This window comes from Atractosteus spatula, chromosome 12 (assembly GCF_055471065.1).
Source record: "Atractosteus spatula isolate fAtrSpa1 chromosome 12, fAtrSpa1.hap1, whole genome shotgun sequence".
In the NCBI taxonomy this organism is placed as follows: Eukaryota; Metazoa; Chordata; class Actinopteri; order Semionotiformes; family Lepisosteidae; genus Atractosteus; species Atractosteus spatula.
The window spans coordinates 11009349-11030755 of NC_142717.1; the positions used below are offsets into that span (position 1 = coordinate 11009349).

Consider the following 21407-nt stretch of genomic DNA (forward strand, 5'->3'; position numbering starts at 1 on the left):
TGAGTTTTACCTCCTCCTCACTGAAAAGATATTCAGGTGGAGGGTTGTAGGACTCCTCGTGTCCAGGCAGCTTCATCTTAGGTGCTGGCACATGCATCTTGTGCCTCCCAAGGATGGCATCAGGATCCTCCTTAGCCCACAGGTCATAGTACTGTGGAGTGCTGTCCTTGGGCTTGCGAGGCTTGATCCAGCCCATCTTTATGGCATGGACCAATTTAGAGACCTGGAGATCCAACGCAAGCAGGATTACTAGTTAATCACCAAAATAAAATATAACTGTGGGGCTCCGTACATAACTGGGACAACCGATTCCATTTCTTATCTTTTAGTGGTTACTTAGCCCTCCTTTAAAGAAAAATAGTTTCAAGCAGAGTAAAGTACTTTAAGATTTTAACACCTTTAGTAAAAGTTTGGCTAACAGTTTGCAAAGACACGGCCGTGAAGAAACCAACTTTTCTCACATTCCAAATAACTTTTGTTTGGTCTATGCCAACAAAAGAACAGCCATGAGGGTACAACAAAAGAGTTTTTACTATTGGTATATATTAATAATATTGCAATAATATTGCAAATATTATTGGTCAACCACTTTTGCAACAACAGATAAATACTGCATGTGTTTTTAAAGATCAATGACAAAAGAATTTAAGTGAATAAGAGACTTAAAGTATTCATAAATGTCTTACTTTATAAAAAAGGATTAGTAAGTAACAGAAAAATGGGTGCAATATCTGCAGACTCACTTCTTGTGCCACTGTCAGTGGGCAAAAACCCTACAATTTTATTTTCAGTTGGAGCTCTAATTTCTTTAAGCTTTCAATTTTAAAGCCCCATTATTACAGAATTTCACCTCCGATTCCACTTTGAAAACTATGTGGGAATCATTACATTTAATACTACACATCTGGGAGCAGTTATGTTTCAAATTGGTTGAAACATGAAAATTATGTATCATTCAAGGCTTATTTATGGTGACTATAAATATCAATTTTCAACATTTTCAAAAATCATAAAAACACCATGCAAGGGTGTCTGTGTCTTCTCAACCAGACCACTACGAAATCTCAAATAGAAAATAAAATACAGTAATGTATACAATAGAAAGTCTGTCACTGGGATGAGGGACTGTTTTGATAGGTTAAGAGCTTATAAAGGGCATTAGTGTGTAGTGCTTTAAGTCTTGCAAAAAACGTTATGCGAATCTCAGCATAAAATCTCAGCAGAGGTAAAGTTTACACAGAAGAGAACTTGGTCAACTGATTCAAAACTATGAGGCTGGCAGGCTGGCTCACAGTACATATAGTATCTAAATACTCTACAGAACATGGCTCCTATGACATATGATCACTGAAGTGTTCTCCCTGATTTTACCTTCTCTATAACGCATGCTAATCATGAAATATTTGGCTGCTGTAAAGAAACTTTCTGTACAACAGATAGCTCATGAATCATGTCGTGTCCATTTTTTTTTTTTAAAGTATAAAATTTACAGGCATTGCGTTGATGACCTCACCTAATGCTCCCTACCTAAAATGTACTTTTTATGACAAAAAGAAGACAACCCATGATTTATTTTTAATGCTTAAGCATTCGTACTCTTGTACACTAATGTGCTTTAACTATCAGGCACTGAACATTCTGGCCGGGATTATACAGCTCTACAAACCACCGTGAGTCTGCTGAAAAGGCTCACCCACCTTCTCCTTCTCAACCAGTGATGGGATGAAGCTACGTTTGTCCTCTGGGCGATTGGTCACTGGGTGGATCATGGTCTCGTGAGTGAAGAAGTCAACATACGGCTACAAAGAAGAAAAATCAAAGAATGCTACAGAAGTAATAAAAACAACACCTCGTTTTTCACCATTATATAATTCAAGAGGGCAAGCTCTACATCCATAATCATCAATTGCCTTTTCACAAGACGCCTGTAAAACATTTTCTGAAGGGCTTCCTAATGGAGATAGAGGGATAAATGCCATGCTGTCTAACTGTACAATTTTCTGGGTCAGGGTTGCCGAAGTGGGAAACCTCATATTGAGGCTGCTTACTTGTAATGCTACACTAGGATACAGCAAAAAAAAAAGAAAGAAGAAAGTAATTACTTGCAAACCAGCACAGCTTTAGTTTTAATGAGTGGCAAAACAATCTCTAAATTGCTCAACTGAAATTCGAGGAAGGAATGAGTATGCGACCAAAACTACACATCTGAGAGGAATTTAATACTGAGGAGCAACGTGAGAAATCACATGGGATTATTTAATTAGGATTTGGGATTTCATAAAGTTATTTAGAGCATTAGATTTTAAAAAGATTAAATAATGCAGTACTAATTGGTAGACATTTGGACCAAAAGCTACTTTATTCATCATCATGGGACATTGGCTTGTTAGCCTCAATCAGACCCATTTGAAATTATAGGTATGAGTAGAGTCAGATGCAGTCTTTCATTGCCTTCAATGTGCCTGGCAGAGGGATGACAGCCTGGGTCTGAGGATGAGGTAGTTGGAACCCCCTGATGTGCAGCTAGCTCAGAAAGAGCTGCAAAAGCTGTGATCAGAGATTTAAAGTGGCCAACACACGACACGAAAAGACTTCCACATTATTACTAAGTGGACGGGAAGGTAGGGATATACGTGATGTAATACAGCACTGTGAACTTATAAAGACAAGTGGCAGAGCTGGACAGGAAAAGGAAGAGGCGCTTCTTGATGATGCTTTGAGATGGCACTTGTTAGCTCCAAAAATTATTGCCGGATGAAGGCCTTTGGGTACAAATCATTTTATACAATAAAAATAGCAAAACAACTCTGTACATCTTGTCCTTTCCAGGTTCAGCCGAGTTAAAAGCTGTTTTATTATTTCCATGGTCTACCAAAAAGCAAAAAACAAAAGACCCTCCAGAAACTACTAATCTTGAATGTTGTATCATCCATAAAATAGCAGCAGCTGGACTATTTTTATTTTACAGAGGCATTGCTACCCTGTTTAAGGGGAGTTTAAGACCATTTAACTTGAAGTCAAAGGCTTTAAGTATTATTGTACAGTTTTTTAATGGTTTCAAATGAAGTTCAAAGCTGGTGTCAAACATTTGTTTTTTAGCAGCTATAGCCTCTAACGTCTGAACCACATTTCCGTTAAAGTGGAAGTGTAAAGCTTTACAATGAGCATTAGTGTTAATGAAAGTTGAAAAATCTTGAACAATTATTTCAATCACATGCCTGACAAAATCTAAACCCAAAACACACCCTGAAATCAGGACATGCCTTAGGATACAGGACAGTTTATCCATATCTTTCTTCACTACACATCACGAATTTGAAGGGCAATAATTTTGCATTTCTTAATCAAGAGGATAGATACTTGCCTTTCATCTTAAGAATTATCAAGCGTAGAACAAATATACACATTGATTCCTTTATGATGTGGAAACAGTTAAAAACCACTAAAAGATTTAGCAACAGCACAACAGCAATTAAATTGTAGTTGTTATTTTTTCCAAACTGTGAAGAAATAAAATCAGTAGAATAGCTACAGCAGAATTCCCTATGTTTTACCTCATACTGGTCGAAATTAGCATCTCCAAACTGTCCCTTCTGCAGGCGATGCACAAGATCAACTTCTTCATCGGAAAGACGGATATCTGTCCCAGTCATCTTATCATGGACTGTGCGCCTGGGGAACAGAGAAGACGACACAGGATAACTTTTAGTAAAATTCTTTTTGCCTCCCACTGAAAAGGGCTTTACTAAACGAAGCAACCCAGACAGAAATCACTGCTCATCACCTCTTTGCTTTTTCTCATCATTGTGCAGCAATCACTGCAGTGTCTGCTGAAGCCACACATTTTTCAACACTACCTTACAAAGATTATCACACAGTAAAACATTTTATACCTGGAAACCTTTTCAAAATGCAGGAGTAAATTAAAAGAAAACCAAATTTAGTTATGTACCCCAGAATTCCTTAATAAGCTGGGACACTGGGATTTCCGTTATAAAATGTAAAGCAAGAAACACATTTATAAAGATAGTAAACTCAAGAAAACACTTACTCGTGATTAAACACATGCTGTTCTAAAAAGTATTATTTGGAAATAAACAAAAAGTTCTACATCTTTAAAAGGAGGAAATTGAAACTTAAAACCAAAGGTTGCTTTTTTCCTGAAACGCTACACATCGCTGTAAAATGCATACCAGTAATCTGGGTTTTCCATCTTGTCCAGGAACTCATCCAGTTCATCTTTGTTTCTTATTGGCTTGTAGATCTTCTTCCCATCCAGGTCATAGCCAATATGGGGATAATCCTTGTACCACTCCATAGGAATATTACCAACAGTATTGCGGATATCCTGAAAAGGGTAAAGTTGAAGATAATTACAACATTATTTAAAAAACGTGTAGTCGCAAAAACTCTCTTGGTTAAATATGGCGTAGCACGCACACTGACCACAAAAAATGGCTTGTATTCAATTACCACCCTCCTTTATCAAAATGTACACTAGATTAATTGCTGGACAGCAATGTTTCCTTTATTCTCTTTTACAGTAAAGTCTTGCTGTTTGGATTTCGGCTTAAGCCCTTCAATGAGCAAGTAGGAGACCCTTGTTGCTAGGTTGAAAGTTTGAAACCATCACATTCAGACTGGCTTCCATCACCACAACATAATGCAAACCTGCTACATCACACTGGTCAACTAAAAAAAACTATATTAACAGTATGTAGTTCAGGTGGGACAATTCAGGTTCTCACACCTGAAGAAGGCTCCACGGCCAAAGCGTTGTGTTTTCTTTCTTCTTTTTTTCAGCATGGAATAAACCTATTACTTGTTCCTTAACAGTATGTATATTCAAAATAATTTTTGAAACAGAACATTTGGATAGTTCTTTATTCTTCAAACTCTACACTACACCTGTAAAAGACCCCCCCCCAAAAAAAAAACTCCTCTATCACGGTCACTTAGGGACAAGCAGTTTGCTTTGTCATGCTTTTTAGCCGCATTTTAGTGGTGCTACGTCCTAGCAGGGAACTGAACGTACAAAAAGCCTATACTCTTTGAGCTCGCTCACTCTCATTTCATCGGAGAGAAATTCAGTTTGACAAAAGACAAAAGTTGTTCTTCTGCTACTGACCAAACCGGTAATAACTTCTGTAAAGTGTTATTAACATTTACAGGGCAATTATAGCTAAGAGCAGAACAGAATTTCATGAATGTAAAAAAGAAATGGGAAAGGTTATCTTCAAAGCCTGATTTCTAAAAGCCTAATGTTACCACTGAAATCTCCCTGTGGATACATAATCAATAAAAAAAAATCAAGATCACCAGGTTAACTAGCCAGCCAAAAAGATTCTAAGACAGAAACAGAAAAAGACATTTACTTTGCTGAAATTCACATGCTTCGGAGTATACCTAAAAGCATGACTTTGTGATTTTAACTGAGTCTGGATTAGAGGGGGACATATTGAACATCTCTTATGTGTCTTATTTAAATCCCAAGCACTTTTAAAGGTATTTTAATAATAAAACAAACACCGGGTATTTAACTATGTCAAAATCAGAACTAATGCCTCAGGTACTCAAAAAACATTCGCTTGAAAACAAAAACTAAACTGTTCTTTAAGACAATGCACAGAAACCTCATTTCACAGTATTCCCCTGTGGATGTATTTCATTTCCCCGCACTAGGAAGCAAATAGTGCAGATTTAATGGTGAGCAGGCTTGGTGGGCAGTTCCTTGCCTTTTTGAAAATGGGTGAATTGTGAACCTTCCACTATTCCAGAGACCTGGAGCCCCACGGAATTCGGAGGGGTCTCATTTCCCCCTGAGTAAACTCCCAGGCCCAGCCGCCAATGGCAGCTCAAAAACATGCCTCTCGGCACTCAGCTCTGTCTTTCTAACAGTCGGGCAGGTAGGTCACGTCCAAGTCGGTCAATGAGCATGAATAAAATCACCTATGCTAATTTGAAATTTCCTGCCTGGAAACTCAAGCCCTTATAAAAAGAAGTACACCTACTGTGAAAATCATTTCAGAAGTGCCTCATATCATAAACTAAACATTTCCCTTCGCTCAAGCCATAGGCAAGCAATTAGTGCAGGCAACAAAATGTGCCCTTACAACAGCTGAATAGCAGGCTTCTATGCTGCAGTAGTTACTTCAAGACCAGAAACTTTGCTTTCACTTGTCAGTCAGAATGAGATACCACTGGAAAATAAAGAAATTCACCAAGTTCAGAATTGCACACTTCAGTACAAAACTGAATTGCAAGTTCATTTCTCCTCTTCTTCTTCTGGGAAGGAAGTGGTCATACATATGCAAATACCGAATGAGGGGCAAATGCAAATTACTCCCATTGCAAGTATGTTGATTGCTTTTATAGTGACGCCAGTCATGTTCAAGAGCGTTTTAATTGCAATGATGCCTGTCACAAATTTTAAACTGCTTACTACATGACTGTGTTGTAAAAAACAGGTAAGTAAAAAGACGTGGTAACATCCTTTTCTCACTGGAAAGGAGAGAGCAAACTGGTGAAATAAACCTCAGATCTCATTGAAAGACTAAAAAATAGAAACATAAAACATATAGTACAGTTATTAATGTCAAACAGAGTTAAAACTTATTGGGTATTAATCCGTTCGTTACTCTAAATCTGGAAACCCAAACATTGAAAAGAAACTAAAAGTACTATCACTTGATTAGTTTTACCAAATCCTTACAAATGGTAACTTCCTTACTTTAGCTGTTTTTCTCCTGTGAGAGTGTGAGAACACTTTGAAAAGTGACCTCTAACAAAATAAAAAATCAAATAATTTTGTAGGTTCTGCTAAAATCTGAACCGACATTCAAAATAGGTCATGGACACGGATAGACCAAATCACAATACTGACGTGCGGACACACAGAAATGTTTGGGTTTTTTTTTTTTTTACTGTTGGAGGTATTTGTGATACCCAGTATAGTTCAGGTGTTTTGTTGTGAAGAATATTTTTTGCAAGCATATTCAAAGAGCTAATCTTGCCACCTGGGGGCCAAGAACCAGTTTTGAGTTGCATTCTGGGAAGAAAAAAAATAAACAAAAAGAAACCCACTTCCGTTTCCAACAGAAATCCGAAGTTAGCCGAAGAGCCTTGGCAATGCAGCGGATTGGGAAAACTGGGCCCTGGTTTTTCCTCCCTGGAGCGAAGCTTTATGAGGCCTGGCCGAAGGGCTCCCCTGGGGATTGGCTCTCCAGCTGCCACTTTACAACACGACGACATCAAATAGAGGGGGCCGCGGGCAGAGCTGGCCTCACATTTCTCCCAGATTTCCACAGCCGAGTAAAACAACACGCCCCGCGTTTCACGAGCGCCGACTTTGTTTTGTAAAAGACATTTCAGGACTCTCTAAATCCTTTGAGGTCTCTGGTACTGTCCAAAAAAAAAAAAAAAAGACCTAACCTCTCCACTGCTGAGGGCATAGAGGGTGTATCCCTTTCGTTTATTCAAGGTCAGAAACATAATTCCATGATAAATATATTCGGTATTGGTGGTAACCAAAGACCGCGTTCAATCAAAAAACAGTGTTCTACGGTAGTAGGTTATTTTTCTTTTTGCAAAAATTACACAACTTGAGTATTCAAGCCATTTGGGGAGACAAAACAAAGATGTCGGCAGTGAAACCATAATGTCAGATGGTGCTACAACAATTTTTCTTTCAGATCGCAGAGGATATTAAAATCACAGAGTAAAGCTGATGTAAAGAGAACCGCAAAGACATTGGTTTGACCTTCAAAAAGACAATTGACCTGCGTATGTTGGCTAACCATGTAATGGGAAAGCAGGGACTGTGGACAAAAGTGAATATCTTGTTTTTCTTTGACCCGCCTTCCTGCAAGTCCTTATTTCACAAGGACAAACTGCAATGCTTTATATATTAAGGCAATTTTAAGAACTGTAACCAGCAATGAGCAAGTATTTCTTGATGAGTGTCTTGAGTGTGTTGCTGTGCCGGTCTTCATGCAATGACAACTGCAGAGCTCATTTATGTTGTCACGATTAAGATTTACACCTGGTATGAATGCTCACTCAGGAAAGGAAAAGCTTTTCCTTCCCATTTTTCAAAAACCCTTCAGAATGAATGAGTCCACTATGTCAATTATTCTTCGGTGAATTAACTCTCCCTTAGAGTTTGGTATAGTAATTTAAACGGCTAATTTTTAGGCTGTTTTGATGAAGACCACCAGAAAGATTAATCTTACGATTTACCACCTCCCCAGTGGTAATGCTCTAACGGGAAGTAGGAGAGTTCCTGCCAAAGGCCCAAGTTTGACCCCTTATTCTTTAACATAATTATATTCCATTTGTGCTATTTTAACGTATACATTTAGGACTAAGCTTTATGTTAAAGTACAGAGCATTACATTATATGTGTGCCTTAAAAACAGCATGAAGAAATTAACTACATAGAAAAATCATACAAACTCTACCATGTTTTGCCATTTTAATCCTCTTATTCCAACTGTTGTGGTGACAAAAACTTTTTGAACCAAGAACTGGCTGAAGATACCATTAAGCTTCTTCAGATATTTACTGTGGATGTTACACAGCACTGAGGCCAGCAGTGTGTTCTGAGGGGTACAGAATCACGAACACACCTGTTGATGTGATGTCCTCACATGTGTAATGTATTGATGTCCATGGAAACATGCTCCCTGCGGTTCCATTTATACATGTACCGAATTTCATTGCTCCCCAATGCATACAGTAGGTCTCACGATACAACTGTTTGAAGTGACTAGCTTACTCATACCCACACTCACATGCATACATTTGTACTTGTGAATTCACTGCATTGAAAAAGGCGGAGAAAAATAATCGTTATAGTTTAGTTTGAAAACCTCACACACCTACATGCACAGTTACGCTGGCGTACTTCATTACTGACCTGAACATTCATAACCTGTCTGCACGAGCATTTAAGAAGTGAGTGCTGGGAGGGCAAACTAGACCGATGCCCCTAGTGAGGGCTAATTAGAGACAATTAACATCAAACAGGCCTTGAGTTGCAGACCCCAAGGCTAGATAAAGATAAAGCACAGCGTATAGGTAACATAAATACACTTACTAAATTTGGTGAGATAACAACTAATCAGGATTTACAGATGCTTTTACAAAATTAAAAAGCTGACTGCATTTTTTTTAAAGAAACAAATGAAGTGAATATACATTATAATAATGAAATATGCAAATCCAGAGACACAAGTATAAGAACAATGGAGGCTTGTTCGTATGGTGACCTCCACCACTTGTGAATGTGAAATTCTTTCAGGAAACTGCCTTAGTAACAATCTTCAGGTCCCTCAGCCAGATAATACGCTATGCCAGGTGTGGCTTGGTTAACTGAAATAACCTGTCCAACCCAGGATATTGACATTTCATGGAAAACAAAAATTAAATCAGAATTCCCTCTTAAAAACGAGTGTTAATCGGTTCCGCTTTATTACCCCTTTAGAAGAAACGCAGTAAAAATAAGCTGGTGAGCCGTCGGAATAGCTGTGGTTGGCAAATAAATTCTCGAGCCTGTCTTTCAGACAGGCGAGCAGCTCACTTTTTCCATTCCTCAGCACTGCTGACCCACTCGAATGCTGAATTCCTTGGCAGGGGGATAACAGAAGAATTGCAGCATGGAATTTAAGAAGAGAGTGACTTCATCTTTTATTACAAAAAAAATGGTGAAAAATAGCCAAAAAACTCCAATTAGGTATTTAGAAGCTGGGAGCAAGATTGACAAATTATTACTCGTGCTTTCAATCAACTGTGGTACCTAAGGCGACACGACCGTGACTTTTCTGAGCTGATCACAGCAAGCAAAGCTTCTGAAGTTCTGAATTTATTCTTCGTCTGCGTTCTTCTACACTTTTTTGTCCTCAATATAGAGTGCCCGACTGCACAGCACATATTAAGTTTTCTTTTAGTGCCACTGCCAGCAAAACCAGCTGTGCAGGCGGGCGAGATATTCAAATATTACACCAGCTATTGGATGAGACAGTAATGTTTCTTTTGTCTCTCATAAGAAGGATATTAAATGTATTCCTCATTACCAGCTAACATTTCTATTTAAGATATGTCTTCCTTTATGACAAAAGTACAACAAATTGCAGCAAACAGAATTTAGGATTGTTTGGTACAAGTTGCCTTCTAGTTAACAAAAATTTCTTGATTTTATATAGCTCTTTTCACCCCAAAAAATTTCAAAGTTCATTACATATAGGGGATCCCACTTCATTCCCTAATGGAGTGCAGTTATTACTGGATTGACACCTGGCAACTCTCTAAAGTAAACAAAATTCCAAAAGGATTTTTTTTTTGTTGTTTTCATCTTTTATACTGAACCCAACTAAGTATTCACTTTTTTCCCCAACAACAGACCTCTCAGGAATGTCTTCTTTGAATTAGACTGAAACTAGCAAAGTGTATTATATTTCTCGGCATTCTTGAGTGGATCTCAGGATTTCTGTTCCCAGTTCGTCAGACAGGAATTACATCACTAACGTACCAGTTATGTCTAGTAAAAAATATATATATTGCTCACAACCACTAATTTAAATACACACTATAACCTGAATCTGTCTAGACAGAGGGCAAACGGCGACCACTACAAATGCCGACTACTACTACCAAATGATCCAAAGTTCTCGGATTAACATTTCTGCACTTGCTTCATAATGAAGGGATCATTTCTTGTTCTGATTGATGACTACAGCTCACAGTTTATTTGCTCAAATCTGACTTGTACATTTTACCTAAACCGCATAACAGTTTCAACTTCATAACTTCTAAATATTTAAGGAATAATCGTGTTTTGGAGGTAGGCTATTTTTTGCAGAACGACAATACAGATTTTTTTCTGATGTCGCACAGGAATATTTTAAGTAGAACTGCTTTCTTGGGTATGGTGGTGCATTGTAAACCGTCCAATGAATACTTTTTTTTCCCTTCTTTCATTTACATCTCCCCACAGAGGTGTTTATAACCAAATTTAAAAGCAATGGATCTTTAATACAAAGAAATCTGTGCTTAGCCTACAGATAGATAAGTACAATAGAAATGTTGCAAATAAGAGTAGGCCATTTGGCCAATTTAGCCCATTTGGTTGTTAAGGAAAATAAACATGAGGCTATAGTAGATTATAGTGGAGTTTTTTCAACAGGGTAGTATTATTGTCTAGTTGTTCCAGTTCTGGGTGGCACACTGGTAGGTTACTTTGCTGCCTCACAGAGCAGGGGCCCTGGGTTCAATTCCTGGGATGCTACATGTGTGGAGTTTGCATGTTCTCCCCGCGTTCGAGTGGGTTTCTTTTGGGACGGTTTCCTCTCAACAGTCCAAAGACACATCGGTTAATTTGTTAGGCTAATTGGTTTCTGGGAAAACCGGCCCTGGTGTGTGCGTGCGCATGTTTGTTTCTGTGTGGGCACTGCGATGGACTGGTGTCCTGTCCAGGTGGTATCCCATCTTGTGCCCTTTGCGGTAACTTTGCCAGGAGAGGCTCTGGCTCTCCCCATGACACTGAGCTGGATAAAGCGGTGAGAAAACAGGTGGATGGATGTTCCTGTTCTGATTGTACCAAAGGAGCAGATCCATTTCATTCAGGCTCCAGAGTCTTTTACGTATTACCATGAACAACAGACGAACCACTATGACACTGTTTTCCCACTTCGTACTTTGCTCAGTGATTCATCTTTAACAGTAACTCATGACTGTGTGTCACAAGGAAAGGAGAAATGTTGTTGGCGTTTTCCAAGTATTTGAAACCACACACAATAAATTAAATTTCTTACGGAATCAGAATGTTAATTTCTTATTTGCATGCTCATGTATATACTTTTTAACACAGGTGTGAAATGAAATGAAATTCAGTTATATAACCTCGAAATGGTAATCTGTTGGCATGTTTTTATTCTATGCATTTCATTTTAAGTTGGTACTTTATTCTAAACTAAATGGATAATGACAACAGACAATACTACTATGACGTCAAATGATGTATATATATATGAATTAAACTTAACTTAAAATAACCACTCATGCTGGATCTAGTAAAATTTGAATAATTTCTATCCCCTATCTGCACACAAAAGACACAAAATACCACTCTTTGGGGAATTGCTACGTTTATTTAAAGCTTAAGCTGATTTGTGTGGAAATATACCACTCTCCTGGGAATTATTAAGTTTATTTAAAGCAGAAAGAAAGCATAATTTTAAACATGCTTGATAAAACTGGGCCCTAGGCAATCTGTTCCTTCAGTTTTTTTTTAATTTAACTAGCAGTCCCCACTACCCTCTGGGTACAGACAGTAGCTTGAAAGTGGCTTTTAATAATTATGGAAGAAAACTTTTATGCTGTAAAGAAATTGGGGGACAAAGGGCCTAGGTCCAGTGTGGCTTCATTTCCTAACACCTCTTGAACCCAGGAGCTTCAGCATTTCACCTGCCATAAAAGTCAGTTTCTCGTTTTGGAAAGCAGTGCTTTCCTCGCCTCCCCAACACCCCCTTCCCTGTTCTCTGTCACTGGGGAGCTCTTGTCTGGAAGTTGTTTTTGGATAGGGAGACACATTCCTGGAAGTGCAGCATACCCAGCACTTGGACTTAGGCAAGAAGGGAAAAGGGTTCTTGAAAATAGTTTCCCTCAAAATATCCGGAATACGTGTACAGCTCAAGGGACTGGCGGCCGCTCCGGGAAAATTAATTGCTACTTGACTTCACTTCTCTTTCCTTTTTTTACATTTTTATTATTTATCTTGAATGTCATGATTTTTAGTGCTTGTGAAACCCCCCCCCACCAGAGTGGAAAGCGTCACCAGAGACTTTAAAAAAAGGCTGCATCTGCAGATCCAGAAGTGTTGTCTGTCCTGCTGCAATGTCTGAGATATCAGGAGAGATCAACAGAATATTTTAATCCTTTCGTGCAATAGTATTGACCTTAACGACAAGTAAAAAGTTTCCACTGGTGTTAGTAAAAAAAACCCAAACTACCATTCCCTGAAGGGGACAGTAGCCAGTCCTGCAGCATGTGTTTCCTGCTAAGTGGTTAAAGTTTCACACAGATATATACACTTATATATATGCATACATATGCACTTGCAGGAGTCTTAGCTGCACGTTGAGCAAAGACCGAAAAACTAGAACATTTCTACTAACAACAGCCCTGGGGGAAGAAAGTTAATTGAACTTTCTAATGCCTTAAACGGCAACTTAACATATGATCCAGAGGTCAAAAGCTTTAATTTTTTGCCAATTCCCTGCCAACCTCAACTACAGTATGATTTAGGACTGATTTCCTGACTTGGAAAGAACAAATAATACATCTTTGGGTTCTACTTCAACCTTTGCTCAGCCTATCAGCTTTTCTTCACTAAAGTAGCCACTGTATGTGTTATACACTATAGCATGCAATAGCTAATGAGGAATGCCACTTACCGTGTTATTCTAAAGACAGATGAAAAGCAAGGCACTTCCAACCATAGTTTCTCAGTAGTTGGTAACAACAAACCATTGCCTGAATTAACACATTAAAATAACAGACAATGCAGAGAATGGGGGGGGGGGGGGGGGGGGGAGCAGAAATCAATGCCAGACGCATATAATGCTTTCGACAGCTGGTAGCGGATGTGCTTTTGCACAAGTTTGCACAGCGTCTTTCTGTATGCACAGAGGTCTATTAGCAAAGTGTGTTTGATATTCCAGACGTTTATAGACGGGCTGTTTGCTTGGGGAGATCCCTGGATTTCGGAGGGGAAGGGGGGGGGGGGCGGCTTGGGTTTCGCGTTACAGCACCTGTACATCACACACGCACACTGAACGCCCATCTGTCATTACCGCTGTCTGCAAAGGTGGAGGAGGAAGACCCTCAGGGGAGCTAAAGAGGACCCCCTTTCCCCTTTAACCCATGTAGCTGCACAGCCTTCAACAAGAACTGACATGGTGCAATAACACAAGATCTGTCCAAGAGGCAAGAGGAGCAGACAGGCAAGCACATGGGGGGAAAATTCAGAGGGAAAACTTGTAATTGCAAAGACAAAAAAAATTGCTTTACACACAACCAGAGAAAAGGCTTAACCAGGGCAAATCAGTGCCACCTTAGATAGTTTGGGAAGTTTTGTAGTTCTCTGCACACCTGTGGAGGAGCACGCTTTATAGTGCTTTTTGCAGATTCACTCGGTGCCATGCTGTCATTATCAGCAGGCTCTGCATTCACATCAGATCTAATCACATGCAATGAAACTTCCCAACTTGAAACAGTTAGTGGAAAACCACAAATTTCAACCAATTTTCTTTTCCATGACTAAAGGAGACCTTTAAAATTTTATTAGTAGGAGGAGAATTTACCACTGTTTTATCATACCGAATAAACTGTCACAAAAGTGTTTTAAACATGCATATAATTAAGAGAGTCACATCACTACATTACTTCATCAGTTTCCGGTTCTGTGGGTCTTTTGATCAGAATCGGTGTGTCCTTCACACCAGATTCACTACCCTTACTCAAACATTTCCTCGATAGTTGTTTTTGCTGAAGTTGTAAGCAGCTTGTAAAACTGAAATGAGAAAACTTACCGTGACACCAATATGTACATTTATATTAACCTTGTTTTGTTTAATTTATAAAGACAAAATGATAAAAAACAGATCTGGATCTAGGCATTTTTGGTTTGAATGACAACTTCCAGCAAATCATAACATGTTAAAAATCAAACTCATTGTATTTTTTAGTCATTTTTTCCCCAATGTCTATGATTTAATGATAAAGTAGCAGCCAATTATATCTGCATGAACTGCAGCGCAGAGGACTGTAAGGCTTTAAGAGAGTACTTGTGTAGGAGAATGTAGAACAGTCACCTTAAAATTAACTCTTTCATTACCAATTACAGAAATGTATATAAATACAGGCAATATGTGGAGAATTCTCTTTCACTAGAAGCAATAAGAAGTTCATAATGGAGCATTATCACAAAGACACATCTACACGTTGTCTTCCACATAGCGTATCATTGTGACAAAGTACAAAACTAAGTGTCATCCAACATTACATTTCCTATAATGCAGAACTAATTCTGTGCTTTAGGTGGGCAGAAAACTGAAACAATATATCTATTTCTCTACTAAACTTGCCAAATCACAAAGAAATTCCTAAAAAGGGACTGAGGGAACCACAATGCCTTCAGTAGCAACATATTCCTAAGCGAAGAGTATAGAGACGCCTGGAAAAAAGCTGTAACACTGCTGTCTAGTTTGAAAAACTGTACTGAAAATACCAAAGTCTCTCCACAAGCACTGAAAACCAGAACTTTTCGATCATTAAGCCATGGCTGTTTAACTCTGTTCCTCTGAAGGAATACGCTCCCTCTACCTTTTCACTCCAGCACTGCTCTTTCCATTACCCGATACCTAAACCGAAACTTCTTATGTTTTAAGTTGAAAAATAATCACAATGAGGTTTGGACAGGCAGATAAGAATGTCAGTCGGGCAGCTGACTAATTTAGACTGTACAGGTTATTGGACCGTGAAAAGCACATAATAAGTAAAGAATTTTAGTCTCTATAGATGCTGCAGCCCTGCCCCCTAGGGGTTGGGGTGTGGGGAGCCCTGAGCACTGTTCGGCCTGCCTGAGTAACTTTCAAGTCCTATTCAGCAAACGGGATCTGTCTGAAGTGTGACATGTCGGGTACAATACACATCACCTTCTGTGGAAGAGATACACTTTCATTAAAGTATGCAAACATCCTATGAGAGGCTGTGTTAGTGGAAAAGATGTGCCGTTGCATTTAATTAATTGCATTTTTCTAACACTTTCATCTGCTCAGCTTTATATCAGTCTTGTAGTGAAGACCATCTTTGGCTATTTATACAAATCCCATCTGAGGTTGTATTTAATGTATTGTGTATTGTAATTGTATTGTCTTCTGTTCTGTATTGACTCTGTATTGACAAAATGTATCATCAATTGCATTGTTAAGCGCCTTGGGGCAACCTTGTTGTGAAAGGCGCTATATAAAAATAAACTGAATTGAATATTTAATGCAGCTGTAAGAAGTTTTTTTCTGTAATATATGTAATGCACATTCCAGTTATTGACACATTTTAAAGAGAAGTATGACATCATGCTTTTTGTTACATTTTAGGCTTCCACTTCATTTTATGACATTCTGGTATTTGTGGCCGCTTTCTGTCTTCCTCCTTTTTGGTGCTACGTACTCTACATTAAACACATGAAAATGTCTTTTGTTGCACTGCAGATCAGATGCATAATGCAAATCTTGCTGTTATTATAAAAGGTGCTGCATTGCTTTGCTTGGTAGTTGATATTTGGCACTGTCGATATTTGGGCTCCCTGTGGTCAATGTGGTCTTCTGTCCAAGTAAAACTTGCATGTATGGGAAATCCAACACACCTAGACCCTAGACATTAATGCAGATTCTGAAAAGCATTACGGGAGTAACGAGAATATTTGAGCATTGTTGATGCATATACTGTATATAGGAAGACACTCAATATAAATCAGTCACTTCACTTTATATGAAGCTTGCATGGTGACTTTATACTTCATGCTAACATGTCAATCAGCTCAATGGCAGTTAATTCTCCAAGACACGTGCTCCTGGGAGAGATAATGAAGGAACTCCTGGTCACTATCAGCACTTTATAGTACCAAGTACTGTAGTACCACAGTCATTTACAGTACGCTGTAAATGACTGATCTGAAAATGCTAGATCAATGAGTAATTTAATATTGTATCTCAGGGACAGTAATAATGTACACATCGTGCAAAGAAATTACACTCCCCAAATCTATCTGCCATAAAATTACACAACTGGCATCAAGCAATTTTATTTTCTTCTTAAAAGATAATTTTCATCTTGGTATTGAACTCCTGAAATATATTTCGGACACTGCTCCCATAGATCATCCCATTCTCTTTCCATTATGAATCATCTGACTGGTGACCTGACTGCTGCTGGAATGTGTATTAGTCAATACGTAGTGGGTTCTACGAATAACTGCAGTGCACAGCCTGTTAGACAAAGTTTTGCCGTCACCACTAACAAGGAAAGATTGGCACAGGGCTGGCGGTGAGTCGTACGAAATTGGAAAAGATTTACAGTGGAAATGGTCCAAAACGCAAAAAAAAATACTGCTTGAAAAAACATGATGGATAAAACATTCCAAAGCAGGGGTTGTCATTTTTATTGTATCATCAGACTTCTATTTAGGAATGTCTCATTACATCACACTTACTGACAATAGTGAATGAAAGCTTAAGCTACTGTATAGCAAATAGTTTTGTTTTTCCATCACTAGTATGATAATATCATTTGAAGAACTGTATCGGTGCTTTGATCTGCCTGTTGATCATATAACATCCTATAAACTGTGATAGTCAGTTTAACCATGAAATTGCAGTCCTGTCCTGTTGTAATAAAACCAAGGCAATCAAGGACTTCAGGAAAAGTGTAATTAATGTCAAATTATTAACAAAGCAGTCCACCAGCAACATATGAAATGCACAACCCACTGCTCTTGAACAGGCACTATATAGAAGTATACAATATGGAACATCTTTATACACACTCATATTAAACTCCATAATGACTTCATTTTATATATGCAACTTGGCATAAATGTTTAGACATTTGCCGTATACAATAAAAAAACTGTACTTTATGTCTTTTCATTTTGTCATTATAGTTTTGTGAAGTTTTCACGAGACACTAAGCTTTTTAAAGGCTTGATTTTAATTCCAACAAGAAAATATCTTCTTAAAAGATGCGTTTGATGTTGCTGAGCAAGATTTTGACAAACGAACCTCCCTTTGGGACCACAGATCATAAGTGGCTGTAATATAACCCTATATCATTGTTTGCCATCCTTTTGAAAAACTTGTCTGGAAAGACTGTCAAATGCCCCTATTACCAACTGCTTTGGTCCACATAAATAATGGCCCTAAAGACACTGCAAAAATAAATAAGCTCACCAATAATTGTTTTCTAATGTTTCGGAATGTTTATTGCAATGTGATGTCATCCCGCCCTATTATGAGATGTTGAGTAATGTGTTTAAAGACAACTGTGGAAAACACTTAATGTTAAGAATCTATTATTCCAGGTTAATTGTGATTGAAACGAAATATTTTTAAATTTGTAAGATAAGTGATAGTAAATTCCATTTCTAAGTTGCTTATCCATCTTCTAACTGCTTCATTATTTCAGAGTCACGGAGGAGCTTGAATACAGAATACAACTAAAGTACTTATAGAGTGACAGATATGACAGCCAACCTATACTGTAGATTAACTGCACGAACCATACCTCTGACCCTGTGGTTATTTGTAGAAGTTGGCTTGTTCCGTCTGTAATACTTTATGAATGCGTTAATAGTCGGTTTATTTTCCAACATTTATACGGTTTTTAAAGGGTTGCAACCCTTGACGTGTGAGGAGAAACAATGGGAGTTGTACATTATTAAACGGCTGAGTAAAGGATTGTTTTGAACGAATACCAGAACAAAATGGATTTGTTCGTTAAGTGCAGTTCCCCCCAGCACAACTCCCGTACCGCCACGATTTAAATTAATTGTAGACATCAGTTTTCCTGACCCTAACAGGTTCTCTGTTCCCAAGTCTGCACTCCCACCATTTTCCTTTTAATAACTGCAGCTGCTGTATCTGCATCAAATTATAGCCAAGAGAGAGTCAAGGGCTGAAAACAATACAGCTAAGTCCAGACAGCTTCACTCTCCCTTAGCTGCACATCAGTCCGGACAACAGACATCCTAATGGCCCAGTTGGGCCGTCTGTGGTCCAGCCCAGGGAATTATTTCCTAATTTCGACAGGTCCCTGACCCGCGACAGACCCGCGTCAGAACAGTTCAGCAGCTCCAGGATTGAGCAGGGGGAGAAATTCACCCAGGGCTTTTTACAGATGGGCGTATGGATTAAATGTCAGAAGACAGAGGAGGAAGTAAAAGGAAATAATTACAATCATATGCCAGACTATACTTCCACTTTAAAGAGGGAGAAAAAAAAGCATGCATTTCTATAACTAGGAGATAATAAGCATTGTCATTTGTTACTTCAAATGTCAGTGTTTATGAGGTAACAAAACGTTACATCTGAGGAGAGGACTGAACAGGTCTTAAATATGCTTAATGGAGGTTGTCATTTTATGAACTGATTCTTTCTTGTATAAATTGACTGCTACCATAAGGGTCACCGTCATAAATGTTGGGGTCAATGTTTGTGTCTTAAGCAACATTTATGATCATTTGTTGGTAGCCGCTGCCTCATAAACAAGTCTTAAAGCACAGACGAAAATTAAAAGAAAAAAAAAGGCTGCTGCAGCAAAACCTTGTGTCGTATTCAAAATGAAGGCGTGGTTTGAAAATCTGGAAAATAATCTAGAAAATCACCAAAATGTAAAATTAACAATAAAAACTGGATACACCAAATTATTCTGAACACAAGATAAAAAAAAACAAAGACAACTTTCAGTTAGGGAAAAATACACACCAATACAAATGATGAAAAGTAGAAACGTTGACTTGTATGACAGTATGAAGCACATTATGGAAGGACTGAATGTCATCTGCAAGGGTGTGTTCAGTAAAATAAGGGAAGGAACTCCTTACAAGGTTGTGGGTTCAAAACCCAGATAAGGGACCAGCCCTGCATTGCTGATGTACCCTTAAACAGGGGTATTTGCCATAGCTTGCTCTAGTAAAATGCCCTACAAGGGTCCAAATATATGGTGCTCTGGATAAACGTGTCAGCCAAATAAATAGCTATATAATTCAGACCACCAACTGCTTTAAAAATGTATTTTTTAGTAAGCAAACTTTAGAAAAGTCACAAATGAGGAACCATCATGTTCATGTGGCTCTCTCTACAATCCCACAGCCAGTACTGGTTTTACTGGGACAAAACACCCTAGGGATGAAATCCTCTTGAACTGGGAAGGTTTCAAAACAACACCCCACATCAAACTTAACCTGCATGTCTTTATGATGTAGGAAGAAACTAGGACAATTAAATTCACCAGGACCTTTTTGTCCAGGTCGAATTATGAACTTGTACAACTTTTGAGCCCAGAGCCCTTCCTGTTTATTCAGCAAGGGAACACTTTGAAAACCAAACAGCTCCTGGTGCCCATATTTTACTAGTTATGCAAATGAAATAAAAAAAAGAATAAACCTTTTGATAATACGAGCCAGCAGGTGTGGATTTGAGTATTGTTTATTAAAACCATTCTTCCACAGTTTCACATTTACTTTCTTCCTGAATAAAGCAGAAGCAGATTAAGCATTAGTGCGCAATGCAAAACGACCGTTCTGAGGCAGGACAATGGAAGACGTGTTTGAACTCGGGAAAAGACGAATTTCTTCTTTTGATTATTTAGACAATATTCAACCGTGGAATGAATCACAATATTCATAAAAAACTATTAAGTTGCCACAGAAAAGTCACCCACCACCAATAAATATAGCCAATTACATATATTTCATTTTAAGATAATGAAGTTCACATTGTAGGAACAGAAAAAAGTAATTTAAAACCACAAAAGCAAAATTTAAATGTAGAAATACGTTCACACGTACATATCCCCCCCAAAACACTTATTTGACAGTTTCTCCAACAGTGAATTCCATATTGAAGGCAACTGTTAAAGCAATTCTGATTTAAAATTGGTTTCACAGGGAAATGAAATACCAGATGATTTTAAGTTTTTCCAGTTCTTTAAAAAAAAGAGAAAAGGAATATTCTTTATTTGGAACATGATAAACAAGCATGTTTCTACATGAGGAAAACATTTTATTACTGCTGTATTTAAAAATGAACTGGTGATTTACTACTCCCTGTAAAGGAATCTTTTAATCTTTGCATGATATTAAGAATTTAAATTAAGGAATTTTCTAAAAGGAAAAAAACAGCCCTGCTACAAAAAAGGCAATTAAACACATATTGTGTCCAAAACAAACTCCAAATGTCCCTGACATAAAAAAAGCTTGAAAAATTATTAAACTTAAAAACTTTATTTCTTTAAGAGAGCCACAAACTAAAAACATTGTAAATGAGGTATAAAGGATAACCTATATGAAAATGATTTTTTTCACACAAACCAGAAATATACCCATACCTCAGATCACAACATGTAATTAAAAGTGCAAATAAAAATATGGATTAATATGGATTTTTTCTTATTTTAATTTTTAAATAAAGTCCACCCTATCACTTCCATGGCTGAACTATGTATAGAACAGTTTCCTAGTGCCTTAATTTATTATTGTATATATAAACCCCAAAAAATAAGTTCACAATTGATCTTTATTGTACACTTCTCATTGCTGTTTTGCCATTTAAAAAAAAGTAAGCATGCCTCTA

The 21407-nt window shown here is 38.0% G+C and overlaps 1 protein-coding gene across 1 annotated transcript in view; it reads right to left on the bottom strand.

The window, feature by feature from the left end:
- bop1 (BOP1 ribosomal biogenesis factor) overlaps positions 1 to 21407 on the bottom strand; it is a 74043-nt gene that overhangs the window by 13693 nt on the left and 38943 nt on the right. Inside the window, exons 4-7 of the mRNA XM_088929671.1 lie at positions 4194 to 4348; positions 3555 to 3672; positions 1698 to 1799; positions 11 to 223 (exon numbers count right to left, since the gene is read on the bottom strand). Coding sequence (XP_088785797.1) covers positions 11 to 223; positions 1698 to 1799; positions 3555 to 3672; positions 4194 to 4348 — 588 coding nt within the window. The remainder of the gene's footprint in view (positions 1 to 10; positions 224 to 1697; positions 1800 to 3554; positions 3673 to 4193; positions 4349 to 21407) is intronic.